Here is a 19133-nt window from a genome sequence, read left to right as displayed (position 1 = left end):
GCCTATTAATGCTAATAGGAGTTAAGGGCAAAAATCCCCATACATCAAGATGAGATTAACACCCATTAGCTAAATACACACACAAAGACAGCTATGCTAAAGACATCTGAAAACTCATTTCCTTTGGCTTTCATTTTTACATGCATAATTTTGACACTGGTATCATTGTATTAATAAATTAAAAGAATGTTTTGACAGTTTGGTACAATAAGAACTATAAATATATATTAGAACAAAAATAGTTGCTAGACAAAAACAAGATAACACACTGAATTAGCCTGTTGTGAACTGATTACGACAAATCATAGAATGTGATATACACAGGATAAACCAAAAGCTATAACCATGTAACATTATAGAAAGGGCCTAGTGCAACACGAAAAAAAAAAAAATTATCCAGTAGAGGTGGATATATTTAATCACGGGATGATAAGCCCATGTTATGTTTTTGTACTGCTTGGTAACATCTGTCTTAGTTACTTATATGGCTGTCGTACCTGGCTGTCTCTAATATATTTATCCTCAGGGCACCCCTGTGAGGCAAGGAAGTCCTATGAACCCAGTTTCACAGATGCAGAACTGAGGCACAAAGAGGCTAAATGAGTTGCCTAAAGTCACTCAGGAAGCCTGTGGCAGATCAGGGATTTTACCCCAGGGTTCTCAAGTCCTAGGTTAGGGCACCTAACCACTGACCACCTTTCTTCTTTAATGCTAATTAATAATGGAAAACGCACATTTATTGCTCTAGATTTTTAACCCCTACAGGTGAAATAAAAAAACAATTCACAGAGAAGGCATTTGATTTGTTTGCTACATCTATTTCACTTTCTAGCTTGGCCTTTTTAGATATCAATGGTATCACCATGTATCATTAAAAAGAAGAACAGGAGTACTTGTGGCACCTTAGAGACTAACAAATTTATTAGAGCATAAGCTTTCGTGGACTACAGCCCACTTCTTCGGATGCATATAGAATGGAACATATAATGAGGAGATATATATACACACATACAGAGAGCATAAACAGGTGGGAGTTGTCTTACTAACTCTGAGAGGCCAATTAATTAAGAGAGGAAAAAAAAAAAAAAAAAAAAAAAACTTTTGAAGTGATAAACAAGCTAGCCGAGTACAGACAGTGTGATCTGTACTCGGCTAGCTTGATTATCACTTCAAAAGTGTTTTTTTTTTTTTTTTTTCTCTTAATTAATTGGCCTCTCAGAGTTAGTAAGACAACTCCCACCTGTTTATGCTCTCTGTATGTGTGTATATATATCTCCTCATTATATGTTCCATTCTATATGCATTCGAAGAAGTGGGCTGTAGTCCACGAAAGCTTATGCTCTAATAAATTTGTTAGTCTCTAAGGTGCCACAAGTACTCCTGTTCTTCTTTTTGCGGATACAGACTAACACGGCTGTTACTCTGAAACTTGTCATGTATCATTATTCTCCCCTAGCTTGAGCGCACACATTATAGCATTATTCTTCATTAATTTAAGTTCATATCTAAGTTGTGGGCAACCAGGAAAACAGACATGGGCCTTTATCTAGTTGTTAGAAAAACTCAGAATTTATTAAAACATTATTGATGCTCAAGCTTTCTCCCTTCTGTTCTTTATGGCTATTATATTCACCAACTTAATGAATACAGAAACTGAGAACTTGTGCATTAGAAAAATCTGTGACCTTTTTATTTTTATGGACTCTACTTTTTCTTTTTTTTTTTTTTTTTTTAAGGCCTAACCCCTCAGCCCTAAGGAGATGACCCACTACTCCCAGTGCAGTTAATGGGACTGAACACTTTACAAGATTAAGTCCTTAGATATAACCTCTAGAATATTTGAGCCCATATGAAATATTTGGCTAAATCAGCGGTTAAATAATCAGAGGAAGAAATTGAGAAAGTGACTAATCCCATGAGACAAAACTGAAGAAGTAAAAATGCTAGTTAGGTGGAGGTTGGATAAATGAGAAGAATGCCATTTTTCCAGCTTGCTTTCACTGTTGAATGTAAGTGGAAAAGAGCAGGTATTCTGTAAGCTTTTCCAAGCAGGCCTTCGGCAAATAGTTTTCCACAGATCACCTCTCTGGAGATCAGTTTGCAACTGTACCAATGATAATCACAAAGATTGTCTAAAAATGTATGTGTTTGCTGCTAAAGAGAGGAACATATTTTAGTCAGGGCCGGCTCTGGCTTTTTGGCCGCCCCAAGCAAAAAAAAACCAAAAAAGAAACGGGGCGGCCGGAGCGCCGGTGCAGGGGGACCGGCTGGAGGGGGGTGAAGGGGACGGAGCGGGCGGGATAGAGAGAGAGAGAAGGGGGCGGCCAGGGCTACAGCAGGGGGGCTGCCACGCGGCCCCTTTCGTTGCGCCGCCTCCTGCCGCCTGCAGCGAGGGCTCCGGTCGGCAGGGAGGGAAGGAAGAGGACTGCCCTGCATGGCGCTCTGGTTCTCCACGCCGCCGCCCCCTACAGGGTGGCCGGAGCGAAACAAAAAAAACCCAAATGGACGTGCCGCCCTAGGATTGGGCAGAATGCTGCCTCGAACAATCTGCTGCCCCAAGCACCAGCTTGCTCAGCTGGTGCCTGGAGCCGGCCCTGATTTTAGTGCTGAGTCGGTCTTTAAAAATGAACATTGGTACCATGTGAAAGAAACATATTACTCTACCCATAAATTCTGAGAACAACACAGATGCACTAATAATGTGAAAGATGTATTAATGATCACTGAAATCCTTATCTGATGCAAAAAAAATTATTTGGATGTAAAAAAGACGATATAGTCATCATGGTTTGATTCTTTCAAAAATGTAAACCCCAATGTAGAATACAAATACTATATATTAGCTCTCAAGTGTTGCAACTACTATGGTAGTGAAGGTAACAGTTTTGGGAAAATTCCTAATTACAAAGTTTTCCATATTTTTACTAGAAAGCTCACCATTCAACTTTGCTACATGAAAAGAATGTTTCCCATTTCATCCTTTAAAAAACAGATTAAAAAGAGTGCCCTAATCTGATTGCAAATTAGATTAACACCCATTTGTTGTGGCATCTTTATTAATGTGCACATTTTTTAAAGTAGATGATGAGTGCATTTTTAGACACTTTTTCCTTATATACATGAAGAGTGTGTGATAGGTCTTTTATGGAAAAGAAAGATAAAATGAAACTGGCGTATTAGAATGCAGGTTCAGCAAGAGGATTTGCACAGATTAATCTGTTCATGTAACAAACTGAGCAGCTGCTGGCCCAGTAGAATTTGAAAGACCTTTGTCTGTGTCTGACTCAGTGACCTAAGCTAAAGACTGCAGAAGCAAGCTCATGATACAGAATATGGAAAGATAAATAGCACAAATTTCAAACCTAGTGCAAGATCAATCTGTAGATTGCAGAAGTGATGTTTCTGTTTGCTCTTTCTAGAAGGGAAAGATTTAATTAGAGTGCAGGAAATAAAGAAATAAAGGAATTTCTATAGCATGTTGAATCTGGAATGTGACCTGTATTTCAGGTTATGGGGGTTGTGATCTAAAATGTGCTAACTAGACTACTCTGCATTAATCACTGTAAACACTAACAAATTAAGGGATCTGTTAGGTCTAATGTTATACATGTTTCCACCAAAGGAAGACTCTCATTTCACAGACATTAGTGGTTACCAACTAAACAGACTGTATTGTCCCAAACATCTGGGAAACCTACCAAGAGCATTACAACTATCAACATACATATAAGGGAATATTGCCTTCAAGCACTCTGTTTTAAGACAATCCCATGGCAGAATATGGCAGAAATAGATATGTTCAGCCATGAGAAGGTCAGGCTGATGAAACGGAAGAAATGGATAACAGATGGCGTAATGCTGACTGGTCAAAAAACATGGCATACAATGTTTCTTTAAAAAGAACCAGGAGTACTTGTGGCTTGTACTTTGGATGCATCTGAAGAAGTGGGCTGTTGCCCACGAAAGCTTATGCTCAGATAAATGTGTTAGTCTCTAAGGTGCCAGAAGTACTCCTGTTCTTTTTGCGGATACAGACTAAATGGCTGCTACTCTGAAACCTGTCAGTGTTTTTTTTAGTGTGGGTGAAAAGCACATCTTGCTTTTGTCTATATAATATCCCAGGCTTTAAGGGAAGGTACTGCTAGCAGCAAAAAAGGCAGCTCACCCAGTTACTACCCATAGTCAAGCTGCATTACTATTTACTACTCAAGAAATACCCATGACCAGAGGTTTGGCAGGAATAAGCAAGAGACACATATTCTTTTAAAGGATAATTAGCTGCCCTGATGGCATTTGCCAGTAGGCCTCTTTCCAAGAGTCTGTGTCAATGCACTCTTAGCACATGTATAGTTAGTTCACTTAGAAATATATTAGCTTATTTCTGTGCTAATATCAGTGTGCTCTTCTTGACCTTTAAAATCCTTTTGGAAATTTGGTGGAAACACTCTCTCCTTTTTGGTCAATCATATTCTCAAGTGCTAAATGAGATTCTTTGATGCTGGCTTACTTCTCTTCCCTATAACCAACTACACCATATTTGCTAGACTTTGCTTCATCTCTGAAGCGCTGAAACCAGAAATGTCAACAATGAGCCCACTCTCATTCTTTAGACTAAAACGGAATAATCATTTTTAATTTTTAGCAGGGCACTGCTGATTGCTGTATATTAAATTGCTATACATCTCTTTAAAAGTATCTTGATATATCTTACACAGTACCATATCATGTTATCGTGAGAAACTTTGTGTATGTACAGGGATGCTATGGACACTATAGACTCCATTATCTTTTAAGAGTTGTTACCAAGAAGTAAATCAAACTATACTAAAACATTTTAGGCTCACAGTGCTCAATCCTGCAAGATTCTGAGCACCTTGGCCCCAAGCCAGCAAACCACTTAAGTATATGTTTTAACGTTACGCACATGGACAGTCCATTGACTCATCGCATTAATGAAATTAAACGTGTGCTTAAGTGCTTTGTTGGATGAGGGCTACAGTGCCCAGCACCATGCAAAATCAAGCCTTTAAGTCATATTTAAGTCTCAAAGTTGCACAAACCTATAAAGGCTTTATGGCCAGAATTCCACTGAAGACACATGCTACTATTGTGTATTTTAAAAATAAACACCTGCTCTTAATATAATAAAATGAAATTGATTTAATTCAATGCAATTTACAATCATGAGATGTTTAGACATTTAATTAGACAAATTAATGGGATTGAATTATAAAATGCTTATAGTATTTTGTGCTTCTAAATCTAGAAAGAATATTTTTGCCTCCTGCTATCATTGTTTGACTTTTAAAATTCCAGGATCACACAATAAGGAATACAAATGGTGGGGGTATGTAAAAAAAATAATCAAACAATGGTTGGAAGGCCTTACTCATTTCTCATTCTGCCCTCTCCCCACCCCCATCCAGGCAAAGCTCTTGTTGATTTTACTACCATGGGAGTCTTGATGAGTAATATGTGTCAGGGACTAAATCCTCAGCTGGTGTAAATCAGCATATTTCTATGAATCTGGCACCAGAACTGGGCCCAATGCACAAACAATACACAAATGGCAATATTTGACCATATTCACATACAAATCTGAAAAAGTCTGTCTAGAGTGAGTTCCAATTGGTAATAATTTAGACCTTTGTGAAACCAATGTATGTTACACCAACTTAGGGTCCCTTAGACTGATCTTACCTACATATAATGTACACTCCCCCCCTTTAAAAATAACCTTTCATTTTGGCTCGCTGAGACTGAAATGAACGGGAACGTGAGTTCACATTACTTAAACTCACATTCTAAGGGAGCAGAAGATATGAGTGTAAAGTCAAAACAACTAACTGGAGGTGTAACAAGGTAGCCTAATTTAACTCAAACCCAGTTCTTTCACTTACACCTTCTGGCTCCTTCGATGCCCTTGTATACCAGTCCAAGGGAATCCATTGGTCTTGCAGAACCTACCTGAGTATAAAGAAGCCTGATATTCATTTCACTCCAGGGTAAATCTGACATAACCTCAATGAAAATGCTAGTGTAAAAACTGGTATAAGTAATATGGAAGAAGACTGCAGAATTCTAACACATCACCTCTGAATTAAGCCAGTTGTCTCTTGTGCTATACATAGCCAAGCCAGCAGAGGGAGCTCAAAGATTTTGATCACCTTAAAGCTATCGCAACACAAATACAATATAGATTTCCAGTATATTGATACAGTATCGATTATAGGTACATTGCTAAGAGAATTCCTGTAAACATAGGCAAATATCTTTAAAACAAATACATTACATTCATACACATTTAGAGGTTTAAATTCCAGAGATGCTTTCAGATATCAATTAAGGACTTCCCTAATTTTTATTTAATTTTTTCTCTTAAAATCCTTTATGTAAAGATTGGAAAAAAATACTTTAATAACATTTTGGACATTGTTGTTACAGGCCTCTAAATTGTCTGTATACATAGTGATTTAAAACAAATCCTAAGAAGAAGGTAACTGGTCACATGTGTTTCACGTAACTTAGACAGAACAAACAACAAATACTATAGTAAAATACTGTAAGATGAATCCTATTCAGCACAGTTGCATAAAAGAAGTCCAGTTTGTAATAAAATGCTAGATGTTACTATTGTAACATTAAGGTATAAACACTGTCCTAGTTTTCAAGAGCTGTTCGTCATCACAGGTCACAAATAAAATCATGTGTGAGTGCTCATATTTTAAAATGACTGATTTCGTTTTGACAGAGTTCAACAACTACTGACCATAAGTAAAAGACTTCTCTGAGCAGCATAAGTTACAAACAAATTACCAGTATTATGGAGTATCAGCAGTTGCTATGTAATCTAGGTTGTAGTTTTTTTGTGCAGCCTTAACATGTTTGCAGATGGCATTACTAAAAAAGTTAATAAATACTATACCATGATGCTGACAATGCTTTGGGATTTCCTATATTTATAATGTATGCGACTCAGGGCTATTTATGCCATACTATGATAAGTGTGTATTATTTATTGGCACTCATTGTGCCTGGGAACAAATTGTACAGATCGCTATTTTCCTATCTAGAAGGTGTCTTTCAAAGATCATTAAAGCTAAGGTTAAATATTATGTGTAGGTTTTAATTGTTTTAACTAACCTCTTTCCAAGGTGGTAACAGAGCAAAATGTATCACCTTATTTGGTAGGAGAATATAACCTTTTACAATGTGAAAGTAACTTAATAATGGAGAAGAAATGGTTAAAATGGGAATTAGGAGTCCAAGGTACATGAAACAAAGCTGGCCACGTTTTTAATTAAGATTAAATTTTGGCTTTCGAGAGTCAGGGGAGCACAGTGAGCAGGGAATACTTTCAAAAGCCAAATGCTGAGGAGGAGATCTTATGCCAATAGAAGGTATATAGGCCCTGATCCCATTCTTAAAAATAGGCACATGCTCATGTATCTTGCTGGATCCTTGGATAGGGTGTGTTTAGGCAAGGGGAGGACCATCACTTCTCCTACCCATAGTGTGCTGGCAGGGTGGTGGGGTGAGGAATGGCTACACCACTTAACATTTAGCAAGTGATACTGCCTCTATACACCTCACTGTGCCAGAAGGCATCAGAGCTGTCTGAACGGAAATTAAATAAAAGCATTTCTGTGTGTACGCTAACATGAAAAATGTCAAATTCATGAACAGGTGTAAATATTCTAGAAATGTTTGATAGTCTCTAAATGGCTGTCAGTGTTTGTAATATGATACATACATAAATTAAAGAAATAGGAAAGTAATTAGCGTGACTTCCAAAGTTACTTTTTCATTCTTTCCTCACATTTTTCTTTTAGGTAAAACCCTATCAGAACCCAAATTTCACTGGAATTTAAGGGCTAAATTCTCATTTCCTCTGGAAAGCCCAAGCAAACAGCTCCTGAAGAGTGGACTTGTCCTTCCCACCTCCAAATTCATAACTACTACTGTATATAGTAGCCGCTGCAGTCTGCTGAACATCTCCTTTCTCATGGAGGTTAGCCAATGAATTTCTATAGTTTGCTTGCTCACTAGACATAAGCCTACCTGTCCCATGGCTTCCCCCAAATTCGCCCTCTGAGCTGCTAAAGAGAGATGTGCCTGGAGTCCTTCTCCACAGCAACTAAGGATTAAATAATCCTGGTGCTTAATTTGTGCTAGGGTTGAGCCCTGGCACCTCTAGGCTTGGCAGTTTATAGCCCTGGAAACCTCTGGACTTGCCATGTCAGTTATGAAAGTAAAAAAAAATTGCTTGAGCCCCCCCACCTCTTTCATTACAAATTAGGCAATGTATTATCCCCTGTTCAACCCAAATACGTCTCTCTAGCTGCTGGCCCTTGAAACCTCTTCAATCTGCTTAGGATGCACATTCATAGAAAGTGCTCCCAATTTCCCCTCAGAAACCACAACATTAATAGACTTGGCAAGATCAGTTTACTGTGTCACCAGCCTCCATAGCCTTCCAAGGCTTTCAGTGTTCAGGCAGTTATGGATATTTTTCTGGTGGACTGGATTCTAAATATTTGATTTTCTTTAATGTAATCTATACATTGGTGCTACATTTTATTTATAGTAAATAATACTTTACTGAAAATAAAGACATTCATCATGTAAAATGTATGCCCCCATCTATTATATGAAATAGAACAATAGCATATAACTAACGAAGCTACTTGAGCCATAAATTGTGCTATTAGAAAGATAAAATGCCATTGAACGTAAACATTTTAATTCAAAAGTGTAAAAAAAAAAAAAAAAAAAAACCTATTATGAAATTTCATTACAACTATCACCAAAGATATGAAAAGATCACTGTTGGCCCTCACAAGTGCATTCTTCAGCATGGTAACAGTAAAATTATGGATTTTCTACCAGATAAACCAACTGTTGAGTTAAATAGTTATTTATTGATTTTAACCACAACAAAAATGATTTCCTCCTCAGTTTAGTTCCAACCTAAAATAAGACATAACTTGTTCAGTTATTTGAGTTACTTTAAGTTGCCTTACCATGGTTGTCTCTGCAATGGATCCAAAGCTGTTTATAAATATGTTGCATGTGACATTAACTGGAGGGCCTGCAAAAGAAAAAAATATTGTGTCACCATCAAAATATATTAACAGACTAAACTATGATGAAAACAAAGACTTACTCACTTGGGAAGAAGTAAGAGACTCCATTCAGGACTTCTTTTTAAGTGATGTGAGTGTGTTTTATTAGTGCTGTTATTTTAACTGTTTAATGGATTTTTTTTCAGTTCATTTTTTTTTCCAGAGATTCATTAACTGTCCTATAATTTGTAGGAATCCCAATTAGGGTTAAGGAAAGAGAAGGGAGTTAATCATGTCTTGAGGGAAGATGCCATGCAAAAGTGAATGTGCTTTTTGGTGAATATACTATGTCACCTAAAACAATCTAGGGGTTACATGTCAGTTTTAGTACAACAGAATATACATCATAGTCCTTCTTCACAGCAACCAGGAAAAAAGTTGATCTGTTATAGCTGAATCCTATCTACTTCTTTAGTAACAAAGCATATTATTAGAGCTTTTTGCTCCTGTTAGCTGTGTTGGCTATTCAGTGCTAAGAAAAAATGAGCTAGACTCTATTCTGCTTTATAACAGCCACAGAAATGGCATTCACCTGCCTCCACAGGTGAGGAAACTTGATAGGGCTGGCAGTGAAAGGACAGCCCCAGCAGTGAGCGTCTGTTACAATTGGCCTGAATTTTTCAGAGATGATGTCAGATAGAAGCACTAACATATAGCTATAGAATGTGAGGAAATGGACTGGGCAGGAGTTGTGACACCAGACTTAGTAGCTGAGTGGGGTGTGACCAAACTAGTTGCTGGCATCCCCTGTGGCCAGTAAAAGACCTTGGATTTTAGTGATTGGCCTTGGGCTCATGGAATATAGTGTCACCTTGTGGTCTTCACAGACTGAGGTTAGAACTTGTTGCCCTCATAGGCCAAGGTCCCAACCCTTCTGCACTCTCTGTCCCCCTTGCAGAGGGGAGAGGGGAAAGGAGTATGCTAGGACTCAGAGCAAGCTGAGTCCTTCAGGCTAGGCGGAGGAAAGTCTAACCCCAGTTATGTGCAATATGGGTCATGGGTAGCACTCCTCCCCTCTGTTAAAGTTTAGTAGAAGTTGCAGCATGCCACTTAAATCCATCCATCTGTTAATCCACATTTCGCTGCTCTGTCCTTATCAATTGTTCAGGATCCATTCCTGCAAAAATTTACAACCAGGCATAGTCTTTCTACCATGAGTAGCTCCGTTGTATGAAATCAACAATTATTATCTGCCTTGACTTTGCAAAGTATCAGTAACGGCAGAGCAATGCTTGTCAGTCTGACATCTGACTTGAGAGCTGAATCATCTTCTCGTGAAAAAAAAAAAGGTTTTAAAATAATGTTAAATATGGTATTATGGGATTTGATGTTACAGTTTCTCTATTACTTCTATATCATATTTACTCTGTTAATTAGTGAAAATTTTTCTTCTAACTGCTAGCCCAATCATCATTCTTCTTATTTAACTCAGTTTGGAATTTGAAAGCCAAGCGGGGTTCTTTTCTTGTTTCATATGATTACCAGTAATAAAGGTCCCAGATTTGGAATTTAGGACCAAATCCTGCAAATTTACTAACAAGAGTAGAGTTTAATTATCCTGAGTAATCCCACTGAAGTCAGAAGCAGCTCTGTCATTGCTGATACTTCACTGCTGACTGACATCAATGGGACTACTGCTGCAATAAATGTTTGAAGGATCAGCACTTCTGTTAACAAAATTCTGCTCATGGTGCATGAACCAGAATAGAATCCAGTTCTCCTTTTTCTCAACTGTATTGGCTCTGCAGTGAAGTGCAGAAGCAAAAAAGCACTAAAAGGTATCTTTCTCTGTTCACTTCACTGAGATGAGTACATACAGGAAGCAGATCTGTTGGGTAAGAAGGTACCAATTTTTCAGTCACTTTGACTATAATGCCATTTCATTTATTAATTAAAAAAATTAAAGCTGCCTTATATCATGCTTCTTGAGTTTTAATGTAAGATATGACTGGGGCCAAGGAAGGGTGCATGTAGTGGGAGGCAGGGGCGGCTCCAGGCACCAGCGCAGCAAGCGCGTGCCTGGGGTGGCAAGCTGCGGGGGGCGGCCTGCCGGTCGCTGTGAGGGTGGCAGGCAGGCAGCTTTCGGCGGCATGCCTGCAGGAGGTCCGCCGGTCCCACGGCTTTGGCGGCAATTAGGTGGCGGGGACGCCGATGGCGCAGCACTGGCGGACCTCCCACAGGCATGCCGCTGAATCCACGTGACCAGCGGACCACCCGCAGGCGCCAAAAGCTGCCTGCCTGCAGTGCTTGGGGCGCAAAAAACATAGAGCCGCCCCTGGTGGGAGGGAATGGAAAGGCGATTTCAGGGGACCACACTTAATGGCTGCCACTGAGTAATGAAGTTATCAGATGTGTGTGCACAAGTAAATTCCAGTTCAGAGATACATCACATTTTTTTTATATATCAGTGCATTCTATCATTTCCAATTCAATATGCTGCTGTCTACTTCAAAAGAGAATCTAATGGAATTTTTTAGTGTACCCAATGGCATATCAGTTATTGAAGAAAAACAACAAAATAATGATATGGATCAGATGCACAGTTCCATAATTAAAAATTAGCAAAATATTTAAATATAATAATTTGTCTAACAAATATAGAAACCAAGAGATTAATATACATAGGGGATGTCCTTTATAGTCATAGGTTAACACATGTTCCTGCTTTCCAAAGTGATCATAGATTGCTTAGTTCAATTTACTAGGATCTGAATCTAAATTTCTTAATGTGATAAGTTAATGATACAGGTAGGAAATAAGAGGTGAGAGAAAAATAACATTTTAACTAAGTTGGGGTTGATAGCATGTGGAGTGTATTCCTGTATTTTATCAATGCACACAGAAGAAATGGGAAGTAGGGACACTTGTGATGCAAAACAAGCAGATTATTCTTAGATGGAAGAAACCATACAGACTTTAAAAATGTAAATTAAGTAAAGCAAAATCCAAAGAGGTGTCACTCTCCATATAAGAAATGATTAGGCCAGATGGGTTAAAAGAGTAAGCCCCCAGTATGGATCTTACTAGATGGTACATGAAATTATTTAAAAGAGAAAAGTATCTCAATTTGTATCAAATGAAAATTAAAAGTGTTGCATATACTCTACATCAATATGAGAAGTGCCTCTGTGGTAACTGCCAAACTGTTGGGCTTTATTCTGTCTAGATAGTGCAAGTCTAATCCTCTCACAGAATGTTGAGAATGGAAGGATTCTCACTTGACACGTCCACATTCAGATTTGGAGAGCTATTGTTCACTGAGTCACTGTTACTCTGACAGACAGGACGAGAGCACTCTATTCCCAGAGATTATCAATATCTGGGTTTCCCTGGGTTGATTTACAGAGTGAAAAGAAAATTTGCTGCATTTTAAAAAGTGGTAGCAGGCTTAAGTATATATATGATGGAGGCTACTTGGGGGGGAGGAGGGGGCAAGCTTGCTCCTACAAAACCTCTACATACAAGAGAAGCAACATATGACAAGAAAGATGGAAATAGTCAGATTGAACAAGGCTCTCCTACCTATTCCTAGTCTGCACTTGCTGGACAAATTTGTTTTCTATACTCTCCAAAATACCAGGATGAGTTAGTTTTATCTTGTTTAACCTTGAAGAAGAAGAAGTGCTTGCTTCTATGTCTAACTCAGAGCGCGATGCAGGGAGAACAGGAGAATTCAGGAATGACAAAATGGGGCCAAATGTCCTTTATGTCAAAACTTTAGGTGCTTTTTGTGTAGTGTTCCCACCTGACCATCAAGTGACAAGAATAACTAACCCAAGTATTCCAGAACAGTATCAGTTTTGAGAAACAGGGAAACACTGATTTTAATATTGTAAATCAGAGTTAGCTTTAATACTTAAACATGTACTGTGTTTCCAAAGTTCAATATTGTTGCCCTCTATTGCACTTCAGTGGCTATCTTAGCAATGCTTTCTCAGTGTTATGATGAAATACCTATGACTGATGTTTTTTAAAATAGTTATCTTTTAAAAGTAAACCATTCAATATTAAATTTTATATTAAGTAAGGCATCATGTATCTTGCATCATGCTACTGTAAGTTTTCCACGATCATCAGCAGAGATGTTGGAAACTATAAAGCAGGTAATGACTGTAACGTTATCTGATTAAAATTTAACCACGTAGATAATTGTTGCTACCACTATTATACAATTGCAACAAATCTTATACAAAAATGTGTCAAGTAAGGTGTCACTAGAAAAGTTATGATTTGCTAAATATGATTATGCTATTTGTATGCATGTATCATTTTTATATTTGAAGTTATGAGGATTGGCTCTATACCTGTATTTTAAATATGTTTGCTTCTGTGGTAAGGCCTGCATATCTTGAAGGGACTATTCAGGTTAAGTGGCCCATCAAGGAACACTTAACTCACAATGGACCATGAAAGACTCCCATCCACGCCTGATGGGCTGTCATGTGAACAACTGCTGTAACTAAGCGAAATCATGCATGGACATGTGACTTGCTCATGTGACTCCAAACACCATCTTTCTATCTGTAATTTTCCACTAGCTGTGTTGAGCGCTTTGTTTGAAATAATAAGGCCCTAAAAAAAAGTCTCCATTTTGCCTCTTTCCTGCTCAAACCTCTGGACTATGATGAACTTGTACTAATGGGCAGGGCCGGCTTTAGCAAAAGCGGGGCCCGATTCCTGGGGGTGGGGCTTGCTGCAAGCCCTGCCCCCAGGAATCGAGCCGCGCCGCGGGGGGGAGGGGGGGAGAGACACGGGGAGACCCGAGCTGCGCCGCGGGGGGGAGGGACACGGGGAGACCCGCGCCGCGGGGGGGACGGAGGGGGGGGGACACGGGGAGACCCGAGCCGCGCTGCGGGGGAGGGACACGGGGAGACCCGAGCCGCGCCGCGGGGGGGACGGGGGGACACGGGGAGACCCGAGCCGCGCCGCGGGGGGGACGGGGGGGGACACGGGGAGACCCGCGCCGCGGGGGGGATGTGGGGGGACACGGGGAGACCCGCGCCGCGCCGTGGGGGGGATGGGGGGGACACGGGGAGACCCGAGCCGCGCCGCGGGGGGGACGGGGGGGGACACGGGGAGACCCGAGCCGCGCCGCGGGGGGGACGGGGGGGGACACGGGGAGACCCGAGCCGCGGGGACCAGGCCGGGCCGGAGCCGCTGGGGCCTGCGGGAATGGGCCGCGCCTCCCCGGAGCCCTTCTCCCAACCCCACCACCCCAGCTTACTTTGTGCTGCCGACCCGCCCCTGCTTCCTCTCAGACTTCCCGCGAATCAGAGATTCAGGGGAGGGGGCAGGGCGTGCAGGGGAGGGAAGGAGGGGGAAGTGAGCTGGGGGTGGGGTGAACAGCTGCAGCGCGGGGCCCTCTTGGCGCGGGGCCCAATTCAGCCGAATCGGCTGAATCGGCCTAAAGCCGGCCCTGCTAATGGGAGCATTCTAACCAAGGGACTGAGGACCTTCCTGATTCCATCAGGGCCGCCCAGAGGGGGGAACAAGTGGGGCAATTTGCCCCGGGCCCCACAGGGGCTCTGTGAGCCCTGGCCCAGCGGCGGTCCGGGTCTTTGGCGGCATTTCGGCGGCAGGTCCTTCAGTGCTGCTGAAGACGTGGAGCGACTGAAGGGCCCCCCGCCGCCGAAATGCCACCGAAGACCCGGACCGCCGCCAGGTGAGTACAAGCACCGCAGCTCCCCCACTTTGCCCCAGGCCCACTGAATCCTCTGGGTGGACCTGTATTCCATCAGCTACAAGCCTGATCCAAGAACTTTGCATTTATTGTAGGTATTTGATTTCTTTCACCAATTTTAACTCTCACTTTTCTTTCTTTCTTTTCATAAATAAAAGTTTAGATTTAGATATTAAAAGATTGGCAACAGCATGATTATTGGGTAAGATCTGAGTTGTATATTGACCTGGGTTTGTGGCTGGTCTTTTGGGATCAGAAGAACCTTTTATTTGATTAAATTGGTTTTAAAGATCCACTCAACTTTAAGTCTAGTGTTTTTGGTGGTGATACAAGGTCTGGAATGCCAGGGGAAACTGTTTATCTGACTTCTTGTTAGCCAGTGTGGGAAAACAGAAGTTTACTTTTGTTGCTGGTTTGGTATATCTTATGGGAGAATAACCACCAGTTTTGGGATGTGTCTGCCCTATTTCTCAGCAGTTTGTTATTCTCAGTTGTGACCTGAATTTGTTATTCTCAGTTGTGACCCACAGAGGCACAGTTACAATGACCCATTGCATTATTCCTGAAATAGCTACAGCTCATCCCTTCACGTTCCTATGTACAAAAGCCCCATTCATGACAGAGAGCCTGATCCTGAACTCCTAACTTGTTGAAAACTCTGTATTCAGACATTGACAGCTTTGAATAGATAAGGACTTCAGGATTGGACCCAGATTTGGAAGACAGCAATGCATTCATATCTAGAGCTTTTCACCACAACTGAAGGAGTGGAAAAAACATAACGTGGACTCCAAAGGCAAGAGTCCCTCTCCTCCTCTCATGGAGTGAGGCACTTCCGATGGTCAAAGTTATAAATATTCTATAACTAGGACAAGCTTTTTACAGGAGAAGAATCCCTGGTTTCTCATCCAAAGATGTTTCAGAATTTCCATATTTTAGAGTTATAACTAATATTGGACCTATTTGAAAATATTGCTTAATCCCTCTCTTCTATTGAACAAAAACATGACTATCTTGTGTATTACTTCACAAACACAAAGCAGTCAGAAACAAAAAGTGTAATTATGAAGACTAAGTATGACATGCAGTTGGTAGTCAAAGAATATATTGTCTAGGAATTTTAATAAAAAGAGATTCAATTTCCTAGTTATACCAGGGTTGATAGTTTAGGATTTCATATTAGTACTTGTTTCATATCTTAATTGTTGATAAATTACAAAGTCCAAATGTCATGAAGTTCCACTTGTTCGTACTTGTTCTTAGAATAATAATAGCAAGAAAGTGGCAAAGTAGTTTAAGGAGATATTTATTCTTAGTAATAGATCTGAATCTTTCTTGGCAAATTTATTCAAATTGCATAGCTGTCTAGAAAATTTACAAAGTACACTTTTAAGAAACAGCAAATCAATGTTGAATTAGGTTTTTGTCTCTTTACAGTCAGATGGTTACCAAAAAAGTCTCCCAGTCCTTTGAATTATATTCAAGAAGCACAGTACTGAATCCACGAATTGCTAAATATCTGCCCCTTCCACACTGTAGCCTCCTCAGAAGATTGTGATTGCATGGTGCCCATGACAAATTCCAAAATCCAATCCCCAAAGGAATTGCTAAGTTATAAGATCCTTGCTTTTATATACTGTGGCAAGGCATCTTCTCAGTCTCACCAGCCTCAGCTGTTTTTAGCCTTGGTAAGACAGGCTTGGGATAAAACAGTCCCTCTTGGCTGCACAGAGCCAGTCTTTTATGCTTGTTTTTTCTCCCTTATTGGAAGGAATGCAGTCGGGTCCCCTCCTGGTGAGTCTTGCTGTTCCTCACTTACTGGCAGCTTAACTTCACCCCTCTCTCCCCAACAGGGGAGGGTTTAAAAAGGACTCAGGCAGCCCTTAGTTGGGATTAGCTGATCCTAGTTGACCTCAGGTAACTCTCTCTCAGTTGATCCTAATTGACCTGTAGTCACCCCTCCTCAGTTGATAGGGAGGAGGGCCTTTTACCCTTCTGGGTGTGTTTTTTACCCCACCTTTGCAGCTGTCTGTCCTGAGTTTTTCACAATACTCACCCTTGGAGCCTTAGAAGATTCAAAGAAAAAAAGAAGAAAGAGATTGCATTGCTTGGTCACCTTAGATTTAAAGTAAAGCTGTGCTGCACGAAAGAGGACATCCGGCAAATAAGACCAAGCAATGTAATCTAAGACTTAGATTGAATTTGAAATTTACATGCTAAAGGGAATAGCTATGGTATATAGTTGAACACCTTTAATAAGGAGGCAAATAAATAGAAAGATTCCACACACACATGGAAGTAATCTTTTAAGTGGAACTTATCTATTGTTATTGTGCAAGTTCTGTTTTAAACCCAGGGTTTTTTCCCCCCTAAGCAAGAAGCCAATAATTTCTATTCTCTGAGGCATGCAACTGGCAATCAATCAATCTCTAAGGAACTTGTTTCATAGCCATAGCAAATATTGTATATTGATCAAAATAATACATATTTTTGGGGTGATTTGTTTGATGAATATTTTCTATACACATTTGTTGTTTAAACTAAGGTGTCAGGAACGTATTCTGAGAAATTTCACCTCTACTCACCTTTTGCAAGCTTGACGTTTCCAGATAGAAGTAAATCATTTGAGATTAGTTTTATTTACTGTTCTATCTTTTTAAGATTGGTTGACTGGGAAGCAGTTTGACAGACAACTCATTCTCTTCTTACCAACCAGATTCATTGACAAACTATGGCAAAGGAAAGTAAATAAATAGCATCCAGTACCTATAACTTCAGGGATGTAGCTAGTCAAGTTTCTGAGCACCGGTAAAATTAAAAACATTTTAAAATGCAGTGATAAACAAGAGGTGAGATTGAGAAGGGTGGTGAGATAGATGTCCTGAGAAGGTAAAAATGGAGGGAGTCCTGGCTTCTGATTGGAAAAGGCCTGTGGCAGAAGTGGAGATAACCTGATTTACAGAAAATATCTTGAAAAGAGAAGAGAGAACACCTCCTGAAAACAGGAAGAAGGGCAAAGATGAGGAAAAACTAATGCAAAGGAACACTAGTAGGGGCTTTATTTGCAGGAGATTTTCCCCTCCACACACATTCTGTATTTGAAAAGTATTCTTTTATTTTACTGAAGGTACAAATGATTAACTTGATTCAAATATTTTAAAATTGTTTCATAAATTTATCTAGAATTCTTAAACTCTGAAAAGTTGAGAACCCCCCTAAAGTTTCAACATTCTACCTAAGCAAATTGAGGGTCACAGAGCTTGTTGGAAGCCTATTAAAAGGGTGACAGAAGACTATTGGAAAGCCATAGATACAGTCAGTGACAGGAAGAGGATAGCTCCTAATGTTTTCTGTTTTAAATGCATTCACCAACTACATGGTATGCTCTTTATCATTAGCACTAGTATTACAGTGGTCCTAGATGCTGTATCCTATATGGACAAACAGGAAGTACTTTGGTATTAATTATTTAGATGCATGCACATCCCTATTTGATTCATGAGCATACACCAAAAATATGAAAAAAAATGTATCTGTGAACATCTTATGTGTTCCTTTTAGTTCTTTAAATTATACTATATACATCATACACTAAAATATTAAAATAATACTAAACTTTAGTAGCATTTTGGCATCTACCCAAACTTCAACAAACAGTAGACCATGTTTTTGCTGAAATTTGAATGATCAAAGTCAAGGTTAGCTGAGCATGGCTGAGTACATTTGTTTTGCTTTTAAATTTTCTCCAAAACACACATTTGCATCAAAGACAATGTTAAATTAAAGTGAATTAGTTTTCAAAATTACCTTTGAAATTTGGTCTGATTCTTGCATCGTAGCCTGACATCCTACCCATTAATTTATCCAGGAAATCAGATGGCGACATTGGCATGCTACGAGATCTTGCACTGTCTGTTTCCTTTGTGACTACCAAACTAAAAACAAAAACAAAAAAGACTTTATTAGTCACAATTTCTAGTAATAATTAAGTACCTAACAACATAGTCATTTTGTCCATCAGCATTAAAACAGATCAATTCAAAGGTAAAATTGTATTTTAAATTAAACATTAAAAATGACAATTATTTTAATTTGAATATATGAAAATAGTATGCTCTTATTATAGCCATGGTTATATATCTATTTTTTTCTAAATTTCTGCCAAACGGCATTGTGATCACATTTTTGTGTGTTGAGGCTTCTCAAAATTAACAATATTTCTATACAGCCCTAATTGATTTGCTCCACAAAATTGCAATAGTAAATAACAATGTCAACTACACAAATATCTATACGTCTGGAATGCCATGATTTTGAAAGTGCTCTGT

The 19133-nt window shown here is 39.7% G+C and overlaps 1 protein-coding gene across 1 annotated transcript in view; it reads right to left on the bottom strand.

Annotated features, from left to right (window-relative positions):
- Positions 1-18697, bottom strand: part of GLRA3 (glycine receptor alpha 3) — a 105033-nt gene extending 86336 nt beyond the window's left edge. Inside the window, exons 1-2 of the mRNA XM_054029509.1 lie at positions 18613-18697; positions 9024-9091 (exon numbers count right to left, since the gene is read on the bottom strand). Coding sequence (XP_053885484.1) covers positions 9024-9091; positions 18613-18697 — 153 coding nt within the window. The remainder of the gene's footprint in view (positions 1-9023; positions 9092-18612) is intronic.
- Positions 18698-19133: the final 436 nt, after the last annotated feature.

This window comes from Malaclemys terrapin, chromosome 5, assembly GCF_027887155.1.
Source record: "Malaclemys terrapin pileata isolate rMalTer1 chromosome 5, rMalTer1.hap1, whole genome shotgun sequence".
NCBI lineage: Eukaryota > Metazoa > Chordata > Testudines > Emydidae > Malaclemys > Malaclemys terrapin.
The sequence above is the reverse complement of the archived record's forward strand: the minus strand, read 5'-3'. Positions and strand labels throughout refer to the sequence as shown.